The sequence below is a fragment of the Microtus oregoni genome, unplaced genomic scaffold (genome assembly GCF_018167655.1).
Source record: "Microtus oregoni isolate MIOR12 unplaced genomic scaffold, Mior012 000005F_ref0000423, whole genome shotgun sequence".
NCBI lineage: Eukaryota > Metazoa > Chordata > Mammalia > Rodentia > Cricetidae > Microtus > Microtus oregoni.
Genome location: NW_024543064.1, coordinates 27,075,619 through 27,093,667, shown reverse-complemented (window position 1 = coordinate 27,093,667; position 18,049 = coordinate 27,075,619). Strand labels below are relative to the sequence as shown.

The 18,049-nt window shown below is 50.9% G+C and overlaps 1 protein-coding gene across 2 annotated transcripts in view; it reads left to right on the top strand.

Annotated features, from left to right (window-relative positions):
- The window catches only part of Grik3 (glutamate ionotropic receptor kainate type subunit 3), a 223,454-nt gene extending 212,993 nt beyond the window's left edge, over positions 1-10,461 (top strand). For both annotated transcript variants that reach the window (XM_041651618.1, XM_041651619.1), the window contains 3 exons: positions 1,180-1,402; positions 1,816-2,066; positions 4,391-10,461. In XM_041651618.1, the coding sequence (XP_041507552.1) occupies positions 1,180-1,402; positions 1,816-2,066; positions 4,391-4,585 (669 nt within the window). In that variant the 3' untranslated portion in view covers positions 4,586-10,461. The remainder of the gene's footprint in view (positions 1-1,179; positions 1,403-1,815; positions 2,067-4,390) is intronic.
- Positions 10,462-18,049: the final 7,588 nt, after the last annotated feature.

The window sequence follows — 18,049 nt, the reverse complement described above, 5'->3', positions numbered from 1 at the left end:
AAACAGCCGATACAATGGGATTCTCTGAGCCACCTTTTCCCCTGGGACCAAGGCAAGGCTGGTCTGATGGGACCAGGCAGCTGGCATTCATTCAGTTCCCAGGAAGGTTCCTGAACATCTAGCATGCCCCGACAGCAGGAGGCACTCATACCCAGCCCTCTCTCCTCTCCTGGGTCCAAGGACCCCCCCCCCTGAATCTATCTGGGGCAAACACAACAGCCCACCCACCAGCCTGCCATCCTGCTCAGTGCCTCTGGTCTCAGGCATGGAGCAGACCACTGCTCCCAGGAGCCTCGCCTTCCTGCCTGAAGTTCCCTCCGTGCCTCTCTCAGTCCTGAGAAGAACAGACCAGAACCATGCCTAAGTCCTCCCCTGACACAGAATATGAAAAGGGGGCCAGCTTTACCTGAAGTGAAAGCGGGGAGTCAAAAGTTCATTGAGCTTTGATCTCGTGTGCGCCCCCTAGTGGTTCCTGGGGTACAGTGCCGCTGTATGGGTTGGCACAGAGGGTCTGGATTTGAAACCTGACTCTGCCATTTAGTCTCTGGATAGCCTTGGGTGGATTCCTTAACAGTGTCTCAGCTTCCCCATCTGCAAAATGGGGCTAATAACACTTACTTCCTGTGATTTCGGTGAGGGATCCATGAGTGAATACAGATAAAATCCTTAGAACAAGACCTCTACTCGTTAGTTACCTAACAAATGCTGGAGAAAACTCATATACATAAAACCTTATTTAACCCCCGGTGCCACATAAACCAGATGTGATGACACATGCCTGTAATCCTAGCACTTGGAAGGCAAAGGCAGGAGGATCAGAAGTTTGAAGTCCTCCCCAGCTACCTGTGGAGTTTGAGGCCAGCCTGAGCTAGCCTCAAACCTGTCTCAAATGTAATTAATTAATTCCAAAGACTGGCAAAAAAAAATGCAGGGTTACCAGGAAGCGGGCCAGAGTCCGAATGCCAGCTTCAGTAGCCCCCAGCTGTGCACTTCAGCACCTCACCTCCCAGGGCCTCAGTTTCTATACCCGGGCAATGGGTGGTGCTCCCGCACCCTGAAGAGTATACCCAGAACTAGATAACTGGAGCCATGCCGAGTGACCAAAGGGGGTGGAGCATGCGAGGAGCGGGGAGGGACTCCGTAACTTAGCCTTAAACAGTCCCATCCCTTGCCACCCAGAAATCCAAGATCTCTACGTTTGAGAAGATGTGGGCCTTCATGAGCAGCAAGCCCTCCGCGCTGGTGAAGAACAATGAGGAGGGGATCCAGCGGACACTCACAGCAGACTACGCGCTGCTCATGGAGTCCACTACCATAGAGTACATCACACAGAGGAACTGCAACCTCACCCAGATTGGTGGCCTCATTGACTCCAAGGGCTATGGCATCGGCACCCCCATGGGTGAGCGGGGCCCAGGGAGAGGGGTGTGCTGCAGATGGAGGTTCTCGAACCCTCCTCTCTCTCACACACACACAGTCCTCAGGATCAGTCCACTGGATCCAGGAGGGTTGCGATCCCTCAGCCAGGAGCAGAGGGATGGAGCCACACCCCTGACTTGAGCAGCCCTAGCCTGGAGCAGTGAGAGCTGGGACCACCATTCCCCTTGCCCTGTTCTTTCTGCTACACCAACTTACTGGGGGCCTTCCAGGGTCACAGGACCCAGATCCAGTGAGCGAGGCCTTCCCACTTACCTTACCTGGACTTGGAAGCGGACTTCAATGAGAGGAGCCCTTGTTTTGGCTGGCAAAGGCACAGTCATGGTGGCTGGCTCTGGCAAGCAGCCCTCACTGACCAAGCCCCTGCCCCCTCCACAGGCTCCCCCTACCGGGACAAAATCACCATCGCCATTCTGCAGCTGCAGGAGGAGGACAAGCTGCACATCATGAAGGAGAAGTGGTGGCGAGGCAGCGGGTGCCCCGAGGAGGAGAACAAGGAGGCCAGCGCACTGGGCATCCAGAAGATTGGCGGCATCTTCATCGTCCTGGCCGCCGGCTTAGTCCTGTCCGTGTTGGTGGCCGTGGGCGAATTTATATACAAACTCCGCAAGACGGCGGAGCGGGAGCAGGTGAGGCCCTGGCGGAGGCTGCGCTGGACAGGGAAGGAAGGCAAGGGCAAGACTAAGCTGGTTTCACCCTCCCAAGGGCATGCGCTGTCTCATCTCACCTCCCTGCCCTCCTCTGTCCAGCTCGAGCATGCTTTCCCATCAACCCCTGCTCCACTCCATCCCCAGCCAGAATGCAGTCCGTCTCACCCAAAGGATGCCCCAGCCTCCACACCTGGCCTGGAAGCCTCCATGCCTCCCACCTACCTGGCCTCCCAGCTTCCACCACATTAGCCCGCCCCCCAGGCTAACTTTCCAGCTTCCAGTTCTTCCTGCCCACCACATTTCTCCACTGCCATCGGCAAGCTCCATAGCAGCCAGTGCCCCGTTTCAAACTTAATTCAAACCATGTCAGCTTCCTGAACCCCCAGGGTAATTGTTGAAGCTGGGTGACAGAGGCACAGGGTTCATTATATTGTACTCTCTATTTTCGCATATATTAGGAAATCTCCATAATGAAAAGTTTAAAAACGAAAAGTTCTGAGGGATGGCCCAAGTGCACGAACAGTGAAGCTAGTCTTCCCCTGCCTGATTAATTCAAGCGTGGTCGGGGCGGCAGCCCTGGGTCCCGTGGCAAATTAGAAGCATGGAGGGAGAGTTTTAAGTGTTAATACCCTGGCCTCACTCCCAGAGACTCTGTTTAATTGGCCCATGGTGGAGCCCAGCTCTAGAGTCTGCACAAGGCCCACGGGGTGATTTAAGTGTGCACCTGAGCCAAGAGCCTCTGGGTTAGGCAATCGCCTCTCCCGGCGGAAGTTCAAAAGCATCCAGGCCCAGTGTGGCTGACAGGAGCCTGCCGCTGGGTCACATGTGGAGGGCCCATTACAATCAGTGTCTGATAGATCCATCAAAATGAACTGGAGTTGTTTAACAATCAGCAACCCGAAAGCAACCGAGAGAAGGCAGAGACAGGCCTGGCTGTGTGAGTTAGCCAGGGCCTTTGAGAAGCGTGGAAAGGTACCATCCCAGGAGACCGCTCCACTGGAAATCCACCCGCGCAGTTGACTAGGTGGTGTCTGACTTGGTCAAGAATATGGATTGCTTGGCTCACGTGATGGTTGTCTAAGTGTGAGCCCACAACATAAAACATTGGGAAAATACCTAAAGGTTTAACAGGAGACGGTTAAACATTATACTTCGAGAAAGAACAGCTGCCAGGGTTTTTAGGAATCCCTGTTAAGAATGAACTGACTTCTAAATTTCACTAAAAACATAGAAGACCTGGCCTTGGCCCACCTCTTAGACCTGCTCCTCCCCATTCTCGCCCTTTGCTTTCCCTCAGATAGGACTCCTCTAGAGTCCACGGCACACCCAGCATGCCTCCGGGCCTTTGCACCTACCTGGAGGGCACTGCCTGAAGTATACCGTGTTCTTGACGTCATCTGGCCATATAGATTTTAACTCTTGTCACCTCCATAACTAGCCCTCCCTAGTTCCTGCTCTCCACGCTTCACTCTTCCGCATCTCGGCTTTAGCCTCTTCACAGCAGGCATGACTGGCTGGGGGATTTACTCATGCATGTGCTTGCTGCCCGGTCCCATCCCGTTGCTACCGGCGACTCCCTGGTCAAGTCCTCTCCTGCTTGCTTTACTTGCGCTCTGTGCTGACTTCCAGCATGCAGCCTTGTGTGTGGGGAACACTTACAGGATGCAGAAAGCCAGGCTGAAGAGAACGATGTTCTGCACAGAGCAGAAAGGTGGGGGACCTCGCCCATACCACAGCCTGCACGCACCCTCCTGGCGCTGGTGCTCTAGCGATAGCCTTGCTGTCTGAGTTGGGCCATCAGCCTGCCCTACTGTGCACCATCTAAGTCCGGGGCCACTGCTCCTAGATACCTGTGGGAATGCCCCTCCCACTGACCCTCTGCCTAGCTGCAGGAACCATGCTCAGAAGGTCCTTAAAAGGACCTCTTCACCGGGTGCCCACCTTAGACACAGGCTGGACTCCTGAGCAGGAGGCAGAAGTTGGAGGACCCGTCAGAATGGGTTTCCCATATGTGTCTTGGGCTTCTGCACCCCTAACTCCAGGCCAGGCCTGCTATTGGATTCATAGGAACAAAAAGTTAGAGTCTAAGGGATCCCCCAGAAATTTCATCAAAACCCCTTAAGCATGGCATTTGGGGAGCTGTGGGCTCCTCTGTAAAACAGAGAGGTGATACTATCTGCTCCTCCCCTTTGTCTCCTGAGAACTTCCCAGGCCTCTTTCCAGGGCTTGAGAGGTTGGTGGCCACAGTGCAGGGTCAGGAAAGGGAGAGGGTCTGTCTCACTGTGCCCCTTGTCTCTCCCCAGCGCTCCTTCTGCGGCACAGTAGCCGATGAGATCCGCTTCTCCCTCACCTGCCAGCGCCGCCTCAAGCACAAGCCGCAGCCTCCAATGATGGTCAAGACTGACGCGGTCATCAACATGCACACGTTTAACGACCGCAGGCTTCCGGGCAAGGACAGCATGAGCTGTAGCACCTCGCTAGCCCCTGTCTTCCCGTAGATGTGGGTACAGCGAGGACTTCAGGCCTGGTCCACGCAGGGGAAAGCAAAGGAGACCGGAAGGGACATCCTCATCTCGTGCTGGCCTCGGGGATGGAGCTGCTACTCACATCCAGCTGTGGACCATCAGCTCTTACCTACCAGGAAACCAGTGGGCCCTCGGCCAGCTGCTTGGGCTTCATCTCCTCTTGTCTTTTCTATGGCTTTCTAAAGCTGTGAAGGCCAGCGGAAGCACACGCCTCTCAGGCTCCACCCACCACCCCTCTCTTCTCCACAGCCAGGAGTTTCTACCATGGCTGTGTGGAGGCCTCTGAAGATGGCTCTTACCCTCTCTTCCTTTCCCTCAAGCCCGGGGCCTTCTAGCATGCAGCCATGAGAGCGGAGACTCCAACTTTGAACACCCGAAGGATGTTCTAATGAGGCTGCTGGTGGGAGCCCAAAGGCAGCCAGCCACCCACACGTGGACAGAAACAAGTCTTCAGCCCTTAAAGACTGTTCGCCTGGGTCTGGTCTTCTCAACTTGACTTCACCCACAGAAGCCCCTTGACAACACAGAACGCGGTGTGGAAAGGAGGAGTCTGGTACGGGAGAAGAATGCACAGGCAGAGGCTGCGGTCACAGGTGTTTGAGGTCAGTGTCCCAAGGCACACTTCTGGGAACGTGAAAGAGGTAACAACCATGGCAAATTTCTTCTCCACTTCTGAAACAGAGAAGAGAAGACACCCTCCCTCGTAAGGAGTGTCCAAAGACTCAGTTGTCATTGGAAGGCCAGCAGAAGAAATACGGATGCTAAGAAAAGCCCACAGGCCCTTGATCTAGCAGACCAGCTTTGCTGGTAAGCAAGCCAGCATTCAGGACCCTGGGTTTCCCACCATCTACTCATTAGTGAGTTCCTGTCCCCGCCCATTTGCTTTTGGCTTCCCTCTGTTATCCTGAAAAGAGAAGAAGAGCCCCCAACTAAAGTACAAGTCAAAAGAGGGGTTGGTGTTCCCCTCCGCAGACAAATTTTGGGGTAGACGGGAGAAGCCAGAGTGGACCGAAGAACTTTCTGGGCATGCCCAATCTAAAGAGCCCTCTAGAGAAAGAAAGCTTTCAGCGGTGGGATGAGACCTCCAGAGGCCTCCAGGGTGGGGCAGGAGAAGCTGCCTCCTGGAAAATTAACCAAAGACCCAACACAGAGATACAAGGCCATGCCGGTCTTGGTCTCTTATCTGGAGCAGCTATGGTCTTGGAGGTCTGGGGGAGAAAAAAAGAAGCAGAAGAGAAGCCAGGGAGGGGACAACCAATGGGGTGGGAAGGTGACCTGTGGTTCCCACTCTGGAGGTTTGAAACTATAAAATCTTAGGAAAGATCCAGATGTGAGGGGTTAGGCAAAAAGTGTCCTTACAGAGAGCATGACAGGGCCATCAGGGCCCCCACTGCTGCTAAAGATGGAAGTTGGTCTCCAATGAGAGACCAGGGTTGGCAACATGGGTTGAGAGCTGGGGGACTCTAGTCCCACTCTCCCTCGCTTTCCTGGTGCTGCCAGGCTTGGATGAGCTACATCTAGAGATCAAGAGCCTTCTCGGCAGAAGTAAAGTAACCCCTTCAGCCAAGCAGGGTCCCCCTACTGGCATATATGATTAACCCCCTCATGCTGGTTCTCGGGAGCTCTGACTGTCTGTCTTCACTGGAGGGATGAGAAGGGAGACTTGCAGCCAAGCCCAATGCATGGAACAATAGGAAAAGCCATGCTGGCAGGAGGGAAGAGTGTGTACATGTCTGTGTGTTTGACTTTGTGTGTGTGAGTCTTGGGGGCTGGTGGTAAAGGACAGACATGGGTATATAAGTAGTCCGTAGCAGGCAATAATAGGGGCCTCCTTTGGGACCTGGTTGTATATGGTGTGTGTGTGTGTGTGTGTGTGTGTGTGTGTGTGTGTGTGTGAAATGGAGAGGAAGGAGCCCAATCAGGACCAGCAACAGAGCCTCATCTATGTAAAAACAGGAGAAGCCATGTTGAGATGGGGTTCTGATGAGTATATGGATGGACGTGAGTGTGCATGAATTTGTGTGTCTGTATGTGTGCACGCGTGCACATGCACATGTGTGCGCATCTGTATACTGAATGACAGGTTGGGGAGCAGGATACAACCTGCAGTATAGCCAAATATATGTAAAAGGAGAAGCCATGTCATCAGAGGTCCTTGTATGAGTGTGTGCACACACACACTTGTGTGCCCTGAAGACAGCAGGGGAGGGCAGAACAGACTGCTGTGTGTGCCCCATGGGTGGATGTGTGCTGTGCTGTGCTGTGCAGGAGAAGTCATGTGAAAATGAAGTGTGAATGTGTATGTGTGTGTGCATGTGTGTACTCATACCCATGCATGTGCAGACGTGTACCCAAATTCCAGTTCACATCATGAGTTGAGGCAGCAGAGCAATCAGTCAGGACACCAGGGTTTGTTTGCATGCCTGTCGTAGGAGGGATCATTTGCCACAGCTTTCCTGAGGCTCCGTGGGGAAGTACGCAGGGACTTCGGGGCTCACAACTGGTGACTCCTCTTTTGCTCTTCATGGTATCCTGTTGGGAGGAGAAACATCCCCTTTCTTTTTCTTTTCTTTCTTTTTTTTAACCAACCCTGCCGACAGGATTCTAATGAAAGCATTCCTATCCACTGTATTCATTAACCACTGTCTTATGTTGTCCAATACAGTTGTATAACACACACCCATATCCGTGTTCATATCACACATGTGCTTTTGTGCATGACACGGCAGATGTGTCATGTTCTTCTGAGGCTATGCACATATGTAGACTGTGATGGGAGAAGGAACGGGACGTAGTTGGCAGGAAGGATGTTCAGAGAGGGAATGAGGAGAGATGGGTGAAGGCATTGGGTTGGTTTATAGACTCATGGGGAAAGGGGTGGCATGCTGCAGGATCTCCCCTTCTGCTTGAGCCTTACATCCAGAGGTATGGCATTAATGTCTGCCCTCTGGCTGAAATTCTATGCTTGTCCTAGAGACCATCCCAGTGCCAGCCCACCCTGGAGACCACCCTGCCCAGCTGAGCTGGGTCTCTTTCAGGGTAGGGCAGGAAGTCAAGAGGGAGGCAGATCATTCAAGTGGAAATCTGTCCCAACCCCCTAAGGGGTGCACAGAACAGGGGCTGGAGCACACAGAGGCCCTGAGGAATAGTGAGAAACACCAGAGCAGGTTTGGATGGAGCAGATGGGGTATACCTAAGCAGGTGTCGGCTGGCTGTCTCTGTCTGGTCCTGTAGACCAACCCTGACCAGAAGAGCACCTCATGCCACTATGTCTGAGCCTGAGCTCCACCTCCATATACTAGTCCATCAAAGGGAACAGCATCTACCCTTTCCAGGCCCTGGGGGCTATTATACAAGGAGCCTCCTTCTGCCGCCACCATGACCTACATCCCATTTCTCTGCTATGGACAGATGATGAAACCTGAGCACTCTGGGTGGCTCCCATCTGCAGGTGTCTTACAAGAGGGGAAGATGGGGTATTGGCCAGTGAGCTCCACTTAGAATCCCTGAGGTAGGAGGAGATTGCCCCTCTTCAGCCTGGACTGTGTCTCCTGGGACCTGCCCTTGTGGCATGCAGTGGGGGAGGGGTGAGAAGATTAAATATATCCGTGGGAGAGCAGAAGTCTGACTGGGCCCATAGTCCCCAAGAACCTTCTGCCTCTCCTAACTTTCTTTCTAGTCCAGGGAGGGCTGAAGGTGGGGGGCAGCTGCTGCTGCTTCGTGCTGCATGAGGTCATTACACACACACACACACACACACACACACACTCCAGAGACATTCTCTGCTGTAGGCACCAGCATCTGAACACGACAACTCCATGGTCCACCTCTGGAACTGCCCTGCATGGATGCCCATCTGGAAAGGCCCCGATGTCATGGACAAACAACTGTATGGAGTAAACATCTGGAACCCACCCAGCCCAATGGACAGATGTGAGAATTGGGCCCAGCCCCGTGGGCAGGTCTTTGAGTAAGATACATCTGGACATCCCAGGTTGTTGGAGCAAGGTGCACAGCTGGAATAGGCCGAGCCACTTGCTGCAGTGGGAGGGGCCTTGCCCTCTTTCTCCATGTTCTGGAGTTGAAATTTTAGAGTTGAGGTTTATGTGAAGTCACAGAAATGTTTTAGGTAGAAGGCTAATGTTCTGTACAATATATATATGAATGTAAAATATATATATAATGCTTATATATATATGCACAGTGTATATATGACCCTCAACCCCTGTGTATACAACCCTTCCCTGCACGTCTGCACACAGTGTACAGAACCCAGCCAGTATGGGTGGGGACCCAGTGAGAGATGGGGGCTGCAGCAGAAAAGTCGCGTTTACTTACACAGCCCTCTGGAACAAGCCAGGCCTTGCCAGCGTCTGCATCAGTGCTGTGGACCATGCAGAGAGGCCAGAATAGTGTGGAGCTGGCAGGTGAACCGGGGAAGGGGCAGCCACGGGTGCGAGTCTCCAAAGGCAGAGCAGTGGGCATGTCTGGAGAACAAGGCCTTTTTGGTCCTTGATCCCTGAGCCAACAGCACAGTCTAGTCCCGGTATCTAGTGCTAGGGAGAAGAATGAGGAAAGCAGAGTCAGTTTCCCGGGCCTACTCTTACGCCTGCCTGCAGGATGGCCTGGAAGGTGTCAGGCTGCATCTGAAACATGCTGGATGGCATGGGCCTCATGTGTGCAAGTTACCCACAGCTCCTAGCTATGGCGAGTCTTTTAAAGAGAAAGGCCTGAGGGCACCGTTGACATGCCCATTCAGCACCCTGGTAACCTAGTTATGAATCTAGCTCTTATTCTCCTGCCTTCTAGAAGAGCAGCCCTCTAATCACGCCGTAGTTGTCTGTTTTGCTTTTCTAGACCGAAACTCTGAGGCCTCCCTGTAAAAAGAAGAGGTATAGATTCAGTCAGATGCCAGCCAAGAGTCTGCCCCAGTTCATTCTGACATGGTACAAGATGGGAGGGACTTATCAAGGAACCAGAGAGATGAAAGATTCAAGAAGGCGGCACCTGGCCTTGCACAGCCCCTTACTGTCTGCCAGTCCTTCTTTCTGTTGCTTCTTCCAAACGGCAGCTGGCAAAGAGCCCCTGACAGGTAGGCCACAGACCTCTGTCCCTGCCATGCCTGGATCTGTCTGTTGCCAGTAATTTGAGGCCTTCGGCCCCTTCCTGGGTCCAAGCATCGCTAGAATGTGCTGGGGAGAAGAGACCTGAGTTTTGCTTCTGTGTGGTCTGCAGCCTGCCCTCCGCTTCAGCCCCAGCCCTCAGGCCATCTGCACTTAAAGGCCAGGCATGCTCCTGCAGCCATGGCCAAGCGCATCTAAATCCAGCCGCTGAGGAGGGTCCTGACCTGGCTCCCTAGAGACCAGAGGCTCCAGGAGCCCTCACGCCACTGTGCTCTGAAACCCCAGCCCATTCCTGCCTGGGCTGACTTCCTGGCTGGGCCTCCGTGGTGGGGACCTCAGCTCCCAACTCCTGGGCTGAGTCCCCAGACAGCACCATGGGACTCCAAGAGTCCTGGCCTGTCCCACTTCCCAGACCAGAGTGCCTGGACACCCCCCCCCCCACTCCCACTCAACAAGGTTCCCACACACTGGTCTCTGGGCCATTCAGGGGGTGCCCTTTGTGGACATGCAGAATTTCTATGAATATAGTTTTTTGTAAACATTTTGTAACAATTTGGGTTTCATAGTAACTGTGTTACTTGCCAATCATTCTAAGCTGATGTAAATAAATTTCCAAACAAATCTGATTATTTTCCTTTTTAAGACACTGTGATATATCAGAAGTGCACAGTTTGCTGTATGAAGTAATATGGTTTTAAATTTTAAATAAATGTTTTTAGAAAACGGGTTCCTCCTGGGGTATGTTTTCTGTTCTTCATCTCCCTTCAGAACCAGAGGTCACAGGCAGTTCATGCTGATTTTCTGCCTCCCAGGAAGGACAGTTTCCAGGGAAGGAGACCCTGCGCTGAGCAGGTAGCTGCTTCTAGCCCAGGCTCCTGGTCCCATTTCAGACATCAAGGCCACAATGTCACCTGGCTAATCTCAGTCTTCCCCTTCTTGGTCATGTGCCACCACAATACACCAGCCACAGGTACTGAAGGAGCGGCTGTGTCCCTGGGTGACCCTGTCCCTTTGGTCATAGTTGATGAGGTCAGATGAATGTATCAGCAGATGTTGGCTAGTCAGATCTCTCCTGAGCTGTTCTCAGCCGGGAGGGAGAAGGCCCTGTGGGTTACTCTCTGGGGATGGAAATTTCATGTCAGTGTTCAGAGTGATTGTTTTAAGCCGGAAGAGTTGGATGTCAGAGGGAGAGATAGAAAGACCAAAGGCTGGTGCGAGGTGGGGAGCAAGAATGGTTCCCAAGACACTACAGAGCTGGCCGAGATGGACAGCCATCTTCTTCTCAGCCTGGCACAAGAGCTTGGAGGGAGAGACACAGGAATTGCAAACCAGACTTGTAGAAGTCTCACCTGAAAAGCTGCTACCATCAGAACCCCTGTTAAAATTGCATCTCACTGGCCAGGAAGCTGGAGTTGGGTAGTGGACGGATGCTGCTAACATTCTCAAGTTATCAAGACAGAATATTCCAGATGCCGCTCAGACTCACATAGACAGATTCATTTAAAGGCTGACTTCCCTCAAAAGCCTTCACGTTGCTCTATGACACAATCAGAAAGCAGTCAATATGTGTTCAGGGTTTCTCACTGGGCAGGCCTACCCTAAACTCTCCCAGTGTGGGGGCCTATGTTAAACTCTCAAGCCTATGTAATTGTAATTCCCAGGAGAGTGGCTATGATTGAAACAGTTTGGCTCAGGTGGCCACTTGTGATCCAATCAGCTGTGACCTGAGGAAAGAGAGAGGTCACTAAGTATAGTCATGAGACATAGGCTCATAATGTTAGAGGGATTGAAAGATCTGGAAAATTCCAGAGACTATGTGTGAAGTCTAACGTGTAAAGGGGGGGGGGGGGAGGGATGCGAGTCAAATAATCCCAAGCTAACTCCAAAAGATTCCAAGATTATTCTTTATTATCAGGGAAAAACTCACGGTACCAGAACAGGGGGGAGGGGGTGTCCAACCCTAAGGTGTGGAGCATGGGCACCAGAGCACAAGAGCTGGGTGGGCTGGTGGTTTTCTCTGGATACCCAAAAGTCACGCCCCAACCTTGTCCAGCCTCTTAAAGGTCATTGGCTAGAGGAGGTTCCCCATCACCTCCCCCTTTTGTCTAAATAAAAGAGTTCCAAACCCAATACAGACTATATATACTAGAAACAAATATCAAGTATAAAATTAGAATTACAACCAGCATAAACAATATTAAGCAAGGAACATATGTTAAATGTTTTAATAAGCATTCTATCCTAAGGAGTCTAAGCCTTGCATTGGAAATGGTTGGCTAGATCATAAGAGGAGGTAACTACAACTATATAATCTTAAATCCTACTGAAGGCCTGAGAAGGGAGATAATATTACTTGAGTAACCAGGAAGTGCAATCAAGCAACTTCCAAAGTGTGCAGTATATTCCAGAGACAACTGGCAACCTGGGCAATCACCCAAAGTCTCATTTGCACTGTTGAACAACCAACTTTGGCTAAGGCCTAGAGTAACTGACAGACCATTTTCGGACACAGGAAAATTTTCAGAACCATCTTACCCTGTCTTGGCAAGGTTTGGCAGTTCTTTTCCTTGTGTCCTGCTTATCCAGTCCAGACACCAAGCACTTTGTCAGTGGTCAAGGCATGGGCAGTTCCTTGCCCAAAGGCCAGTTGTGCCAAGAAGAAAACAAATTCCAAGTGGAGTGTCTTCGGTGCTCAACATTCTCTCATGAATAAATTGGTGCTGCCAGGAGCAATTGTGTCTCATGTCAACAGAATCCTAAGTTATTTAAATACCATGTTCTACAGATCTTTGAAGTGGTTGAAGATTACCTATCTATGCAGAATACAATCTCTATGTATTTAAAGAACCTAATTAGTCTGACTATAAGTATAACAAACATGAGTGACTATTGACCTATAATACTTAATACCTGTATAACTTTAAGACTTCATATCAGAATATTAAACAATCTTTAAGCAACTGTGCAGTAAATGAGGACAATGATCTCAAAATGTAAACAATGTATAAGTATCTTGATCAGAGGTAGAAATATATAATATGATAAATATATCCTAAAAATTACATCCGTACACAAAATGTTTTAAACAGAGATAGAAACATACATGCATACAATCTGACAAAATAACTTTGCATAGGTGTACAAATATTGCAAACAGAAATAGGAGCATATTCAATATAACATATAATTTGAACTTGTATTAATATACAAGAATCTATATCAATGTAAATTGTCCATAAATAATAGCTCACAAGTATTTACTTTATTACTCACTATTATTATTATTATTATTAGTGTACATTCACACTAATCTACCTATTATCCCATACAATTTTCCCTCTTTTTTTTCAAGGAGATCTCTGGGTCTACATAATTTCCACCCCAACCCACAACCCCTAACAATTAATAATCAATTCATAAATGGTGTCCCTAACCCTGAGGACAAACTTTGTTGGGAGAGGAAACATCGTCTCCTAGAATTGCTTCCAGCTGTCATGGGGGCAATGTTCTTTCTATGGGATCCTATGAAAGTAAAACAATGATTAGGTTTCAAGATTACTGTCTTGTATAATTGCAAATGATCTCTGAGTAGCCGATAGGGTTTTTCTAAAGTTCCTTTTTGGAGTTCTGGCCAGAACGTTGTAAGAGGTGCACCATTTCAGCAGCTGGACGCCAGATAAAGCTGAACACGTAAAAGGGGAGGAAAACACAAGTCAAATAATCCCAAGGTAACTCAAAAAGATTCCAAGATTATTCTTTATTATAAAGGAAAAACTCATGGAACTAGAACAAGGGGTGGGAGTTTCCAACCTCAAGGTGTGGAGGACAGGAACCATAGCAGGAGAGCTGGGCGGGCCAGTTTTCTCTGGGTACCCAAAAGTCATGCCCCAACCTGGTCTAGCCTCTTAAAGGTCATTGGCTGAAGGAGGTTCCCCATCATAATTGAGGTGGCAGCATCCTGAAAAATTTGCCCTCCTGTCTCATCACCAGACAAGGGTCAGGCAAGACCCCAACAATCTCAGTAAAAGAAGCACCCATTACTCTGTGGATTGAAAGATGTCTGCCCATCGTCGGGAGAAGTCCTGGGGATGAACACGCAAGGCCTCGGGGAGGACTCCAGGTCCAGCAGAGAGTGAGGAGGAAGGAGGCTATGGCAGGGATGAGGGAGAGCAGTGACCACTTGTCCATCCATTCCTCCATTGAAGACTTTAGCATCCCATGCAAGAGTTGTGGTTGAAGGTGTAACCTTGAGCAAACAGCTGAGTCCCTCAGCTTCAGTTTCCTCTTCTGTGAAACACATGACGGTAAGGACTGTCCACTCAGAGTGATGGTGTAAACCGCCCAGCTCGTCAGAGGTCAACAGTATGCGAACCTTCTTTTCCACCATCTCCTGAGGCAGACAGGACAGACGACATGGACTCGGAGTAGGATATGAGCTTCAAACCCTCCTACCCTTGCCTTGATTTTCTCAGGTTACTCTCTGCACGACTCATGGGTTTGAGGTGGTTCTCCTGTGTGACGATGGAATGCCTGCTTCTCTGCCTTGGGGAGTTCACCCTGTCAGAAAAGATCCGAAAGCTATGTTCAGAGTGAGGTGTGAGAGGGTTCTCAAGGGGCCTCTCTGCCCCTCAGCCAGGCTCCTGTTCCTTGCTTCTGTCCCCGGGGAATGCCCAGCTAAGCTAAGAAGAGGTCAAGGCCGGGTCGCAGGGACTGCAGGCTGGACTGGATCCTGCCCACAGGGCCTTAATGATACTTCCTCAGAAAACAGAAGCTAAGCATTTAAGAAGCATCTGTCATTATGGAAACAAAGTTGCCAGGCCATTTTTTTCTTTTCCTATTTTTACTGCGGGTTCATTATCTTATGCAAATGAGGCCGCTGATGAGGCCTTTCTGCTGGGTGGCCCATGCTGGGACCAGCTCCACCGAGGGGATTTATTGCCTGCCTGCCTCAACTCCAGACAGGATTCAGGATGTGGAGACCCACAGAGATGGCTTCCAGAGCAGCATCCCCAACTTGAAACAAGGCTTCCTCTGGCCGCCAGTAAGGCCCTGGACGGTTTCTGGTATGCGGAGGTCCTTAACCTACAAAGGCCCAACTGTCAGTCCCACGGGATTCTGGCCTCTCTCTCAGATTCACCATTATCTAGAGCCCAGCAGACGGAGTGGCCATCCCCAGGACAATGAAAAAGAAACAAAATGCTATGAGAAGGGGCGGTGTGATCTTGTTTCTGGGGCAAGGCCTCGGGCAGCCAGCAGAGACCATGAGACATAAGAATTCTCAACTAAAGGGCAAGAGAGCTGAGATGTGCAACCACCAGGGGCTGCAGGAACTGTAAGTGCAGGAAATGCATGCTAACACTGTCTGTTCTGGGACTGTTTTATTGATGAAGAAACCGAGACTCAGAGAGACCAATGACTGGCTTTAGTCTGGGGAAGTAGACTCGGCGGCCAGCTCAGGACTCTCTGCCTCTTGGCGGCATCAAGCAGCTAACAGCACCTTCCTTTTGGCCTCCCTGCAGCACACAGCTCAAGCATCATGTCCCTTGCCTAGCCCTCCCCCAACTCCTGCAGCTCTGGGCTTACTGACATGGCCGTCTCCAGGCTGTCTCCCTGGGCCATCTTCTCAGTGATAAACATGTTGACAAAGCACACATTCTCCGCAGGGAACCCAGCAGCTTCCGTGTGCAGAGAAAGTTTTCTTCAAGGGGCTGGAGTCTCTATATAGTTCCCATGCCTCAAGCCCTTGCTTTCACTTCATTGCAAAAACCAGCTTCCTCTGTGTGTTTGATAACGTTCATACACCTAATAACAGATGAGCCAGGCTCTCATTATAAAGAAAAGAGGCTTACTGATTTCATAATTTGGAGGTTCAGAGGTATGGTGGCTGCATGGGTGTCTTACCTTGCTTTGGTGACAGCCATTCAGCTACATCATGGCCAAAGGCATTGGCAGGAATGGCGGTGGGGTAGCAAGGAGTCACACTGAGCACCAAGGCACAGAACTCTTACCACAGTCTGCCCACAGGAACTTCCCAGGGATACACTCCCAACTGACCTAGGACTTATCTCTTAAAGGCTCCACCCCCAACATAGCCATCAAAATCCATATTCCCAGCACATGAACCTCTTAAAACATATTCAGACCATAGCACCCTCCTTCCCTGTAACTCAGTCTCTGATCTGATAGCTCACATCCTAGAACAGGAACAAAGGCAAGAAGAATTCCCCAAGAGCCTTCTCAGCACTGCACCCTGGGTGGACGCATTCCTCTGCTGGCAGCGCAGACCCTCGCCACATTTTCCAGAGGCTGGACAACCGTGAAATGAAAGATAGGAAAAAAATAGAAGTTTCTCGGATCCACCAGCTGAGGCTGAGAAGGAGGTTATAGCAGTCTTGAGACCCAATGTCACCAGCTCTGTGTCCACCCACATGACCTAGACTCCTAGCCCGGAAGGTCCAGTGGACACTCAGCATCCCCTCCCGTCTGAGAATAGAGCTAAGAACCCTTAGTGCCTGGCGCTTCAGCAGGAAGGCTTGTCACACATGATACTAATAAGTTAAAGCGTTCATTTTGTGACCACTCGGTGAGGCCCCCGCATGCCACATCTCACAGAATTCTCACATCACTCGGAGCTTTGGCATCCCATCCCCACATTACAGGTAGCCAAAGTGCATGAGAATTCCCCCACAACCAGAAGGGACCTCCAGTCTAAGACCTCGATTTTGTAGATCTGGGGAATGAAAAGTTAAACAAACAAAGGAATAAAGCGGATAGCAGTCCGCAGCAAGGCTGTTTAGATACCATGGGGGCAGGGATCCAAACTTGATTGGGCCCAAAAATGTGAATTACTAATTACAGTCACTCACAGGAACGACCTACCATTTATTCCTAATTGCAGTGCAACCCAATAACAATTATGCACATCAATAAATGTGTCAGATTAACTTGGTTGCGAGTTTTATTTGATCACTGACACTAAACCCCACTTGCTGGTTGCTCCAACTTGGGTGGCTCTGGCCACCCTGCCTGGTTCTGCCGGTCATTTCCGGTTCACCAAGAAGGACATTGAGGCTGGAAAGGAAGAAGACGGTACAAAGAGGAAGAAAATGCCACCTTCTTCCTCTGCTGAAGCCAGTTGGGCCTGGCAAGCTCTGAGAGAGCGGTTCAGCAGGGGGTCTTTGCAGGGTGTGCAGACCGCATCCCAGGACTCCCCTCCCTTCCTCGATGCCAAAGGCAGCTTCCTAATTAGAACATCCATAACCCTCAGCATCTGCTCCAAGAGAATTCAGCTGCTGCTCCGAGACGGAGAAGTCCATTAACTTTATTGCACAGAACGTCAGACGTGCTTCTAGACAGAGCATCACTGCCAAGTGAGATAAACTGCCCGGGCTTGCCAGAGGGATGGGCCTCAGCTGGGTCCTGGGGACTCTCTCCTCTCTCTGTCCAGTGCCCCAGATAGTCATATCATGCTACCCTGGGAGGAGGGAGTCAGGAAAATGGTGACTTCCAAACACAGGTGCAGCTCAAGCACCCAGCCATCACTGCGCGGTCTGCTGGATGTCAGCCCCAGACAGCGCCATCTGATTCCCAGAATGCACCGGGACTGCCACCCAGCGCCAGGCAGCTCGTTCTACCTCAGCAGACGTTGGAAGAGCCCTTGTCACCAGAAGCAGGAGAGCACGGCGGCTCAGAGTGGCATTTGGAAGCAGATACCCCTGTGACTGTGCAAAACTGAAGATCATCCTGAGCCTGGCCCATAAAACGGGCCAGCGCCCACCTCTGAAACGATGATGCCTGGAACTTACAGTAAAATGTCTGGCGCATGCGGAGTGAGGCTCCTTAAAGGAGAGCAGCCGTTCCCTGTCCCCGCGCGGTAACTAAAAGGAGAAACAGCCACATACAAGGATGAAGCAAGAGCCACTGTAGAGTCAGACAGCCTCGCTTGCAACCCCAGCTGTATCATGTGACTTCATCCCCTAGGTCTTCAGCCTCCTCATCTGTAAAATGGAGTTGGTGTCCCCTGGCCTCTCTCCCTCAAAGGCAAATCAAAAAGACAGGGAAACGCTTGGAGACCACCCAAGGGGTTCTCTGGTGAGAAGTTTTCTCGCTCCAGTTACTAAGGCTGGCATCCTAATGTCTAATATTCCCCAGAATGGGCCAGGCCTATAGCTGGCTGTTAGTTGGGCCTTTCCCATCTCTCCAGTCTGGAATCCGTGTCTCTGTGAACACCCCACACATTGGGCCTCCCACCTCCCACTGGGTGGCCCAGATCCTGGCAGGAAGCAGTCACCAACTCCTGTCCTGATGTATGTCT